General features: G+C 28.1%; 1 protein-coding gene across 1 annotated transcript; it reads right to left on the bottom strand.

Annotated features, from left to right (window-relative positions):
• Positions 1-842: 842 nt before the first annotated feature.
• LOC105456481 lies at positions 843-2,962 on the bottom strand. Its single transcript, XM_011700553.1, has 3 exons — positions 2,084-2,962; positions 1,769-1,855; positions 843-1,093 (listed from the first exon to the last, which is right to left on the bottom strand). The coding sequence occupies exons 1-3, from the start codon at positions 2,922-2,924 to the stop codon at positions 858-860; spliced, it is 1,164 nt and encodes a 387-aa protein (XP_011698855.1). The 5' UTR covers positions 2,925-2,962; the 3' UTR covers positions 843-857.
• Positions 2,963-2,991: the final 29 nt, after the last annotated feature.

The raw sequence follows: 2,991 nt of genomic DNA, 5'->3' as shown, positions 1-2,991 counted from the left end.
TAAGAATTGACCAATCACAATTGAATGTAAGAAGAATATTCGATTGTAATTGGTCAATTCTTGCGACTTACGGCTTACGACCCGACATACGACGTACTGTAGAACGGGCCTAAGCCTGAAGCCGTAAGAAATAGCAAATCGAACGTGAAGAGAATAATCGATTACGATTGGTCAATTTTTTACGGCTTCAGGCTTACTACACCTATTGTGTTTCGGGACTTAATGCATCTAAGGATAAAATGATACACTGGTACACTCAAGTGATGTTTCCGAACTCTAATTTATCTACTAAACGCGCCCAAATTCAAAGCTGTTATTACGTTATTTTTTTATGGCAGTTAATAAGTGTTACGACGTCTTTCACCTTTATGATAGTTTTATATGTTGTATATGTTTATTCATTCTTGTGCTATAAACTGCAAACATGTTAACCTTAGTTAAATTTTTTAATGAAACGTATTATATTTGTAAAATGTTTCAGGCGTTTGTACGACGTGATTTATGCACTGTGAAAAAGAAAATTACGAGAGCACACCATAAAATAGAATTTGTATTGCAACATCGTAAGTCATTTTTATTGTCAGAGATTCTTAGAAAATTATAGAATAATGTCTCTATTATTATATATTTTTAAATAAGTATGAGAAATGTGTTTAAATGGTTTTATTTACTTAACATATAAAAATACCATATTATTGTTTGTAAGTTTATTACATGTATATTTTTTATATTATAAGAAATGTTAATATCTTAATGTATTTAAAAAAATTTGAAAAAAAGATTTCCAAAAGTAAGGTTATTTAACAATATACGAGATAAGCAAAAAAATTTGTAACAAATTTAAGAGAGAAAGAGTTTTAAACTTTGTTTAAATTTGCTGTTGTTTTTTTAATCTTTTTAAGTTGATTGTGCAGCCACGTCTTTACTTGCGGAGATGATCTATTTTTCAAACATGGATTTTGTTTTAGAACTTGATGAATTTCCCGTAAAGAAGGCAACTTGCCACTTCTCATGTTTTCATCAAATGCTTTTAATACCGCCATTTTTTCATCTTCATTCCATCGTGTTCGCTTTGTTCGACCATATGGAGAGCCTGTAACAAAATGTTAGCCATGTATAAGATTTAAGATTCTTTTACCAACTTCTTACATCGTTTGAAGTAAGTGTTTTAGAATCAATTTATAGATTATAATTTACATTACGTTTTATTAAATCTATTCACTTAAAAATTATTTTATTGACTAATTGAATTACATAAAATTTTAATTTTTAACTTCAAATTTTAACAACTTAATAAGTGAATAAAAAAATTGTTAATAAATTAATAGATTAATAAATTTAATTGTAAATACGTAGGTAACATTTAATGATATACAAAATGTAAATTTGTAAATGTATAATTGATTGTTGTTTTTTTAACTATCAAAGTTATTATATTTTATAACTTTTCATTTTAATAGAATAAGTTATATAAAAAAGTTAATAAAATTAAAAAGTTCGCATTTAATATAGCTTAATATAAATATTTAAATATGTAAATATATAGAAATTATTTTATTGACTAGTGAATTAAATTTTAATTTTTAAATTTTGACTGTATCATGATAGTATATAGTTGTTAAAATTGAGTATCGTAATAGTTATTAATACAATTTATGATTAATTCATGTAAAATTCATTTTAGTAGAATATATTATGAGATAGCATGCTTGACTACATTACTTTATTCATTGAATCATGTCAAAATAAAAGAAATAATGACACTTACTAGAACGTCTTTTAGTTCTTGGTTTTTGTACGTTTTCGTTTTCTGACTGACATATATCAATAGATGAGTTAGTATCATCTGCAATTTCTGTAATTAGAATATTACATTAATAGATGTAATGTAGCATGCATATACATTGATAAATTTATTGCTTATACGGCTGTTAGAATAAAATGTGGAAACTATATGATCTGAAAAAGTTACAATATACACAAAATGTCGACAATCGATTCTGGCCGGAGTATAACTTAATCGAAAGTTTGTACATGACTCACCCAAAATTAATATTATAGCTAATAAATTAATAAGTTGTACCTTTATTTACAGTTCCTTTATTCCCTTCCTTATTTCCTTCGTCAGTGCTATTGTATTCTTCATCACTAGAACTTTCCTCTGTATCTGGAGAATCATATCCATGAGCTGCTTCTAAATGTTGTGTTATATTTAAAATATCACGACTAATAATGGGCTGCCTGTATACTTCTCTGTGTATTTTTTCGGCATGTCCCATAAAGTTTGCAAGATCAGATATTTCAGTATCAGCAAGTTCCATGCCTGCACAAAATGTAGCTATGTGCTTTCTTAGTTTAGTGCCTCGTAACAAATGCGCAACTTCCGCATTACAATCCTCAGAAAATTTTCTTATTAAAATACAAGCTCTTAAATACTTAAAACGTTTTAAATTATAACTTGGAAGACCAAAGACATAAGGATTTTTTGCAGGAACTTTGGCATTATAGCGAAATTGTAGTATTAATTTTATACATTCTAATAAATTAGAGTTTAGTAGGACAGGTACAGGGCGACCAAGTTTCCCTCTAATCACAAATCGTACGTATTTCTTTGCTGCATCTTGAGCTTTTAATGAAATCTTTTTAAAAAGATCATCCGCTGTATCAGGATCAATACCTTTGTACTGTTCAAAATCGGCTATGAGCATACGTTCAATTTCACCAGCTCGTCTGCGGTTGAATAATTGAACTGAAGTTAATGAACATTCGGCCAATGTTTGCCAATTTTGATATGTGTATTCATTTCTTAAATTGTCCAATGCTTCCTGTCGTTTACATTTTAAATACATGTATAATTTAGCTATATCGTCCATTGATGGAAGATCATTATTTTTATGTCTTTGCTGCTTTAAACGTGTTTCCATTACTGTTTTGTTAACACTGGTACCGTAATCTTCTTTTAGTAATTCTAAGAAGTCTTTAACTACAGAT

Source organism: Wasmannia auropunctata, unplaced genomic scaffold, assembly GCF_000956235.1.
Source record: "Wasmannia auropunctata unplaced genomic scaffold, wasmannia.A_1.0 LD335652.1, whole genome shotgun sequence".
In the NCBI taxonomy this organism is placed as follows: domain Eukaryota; kingdom Metazoa; phylum Arthropoda; class Insecta; order Hymenoptera; family Formicidae; genus Wasmannia; species Wasmannia auropunctata.
Note: the sequence above shows the minus strand (reverse complement) of the source record. Positions and strands in the feature narration are given on the sequence as shown.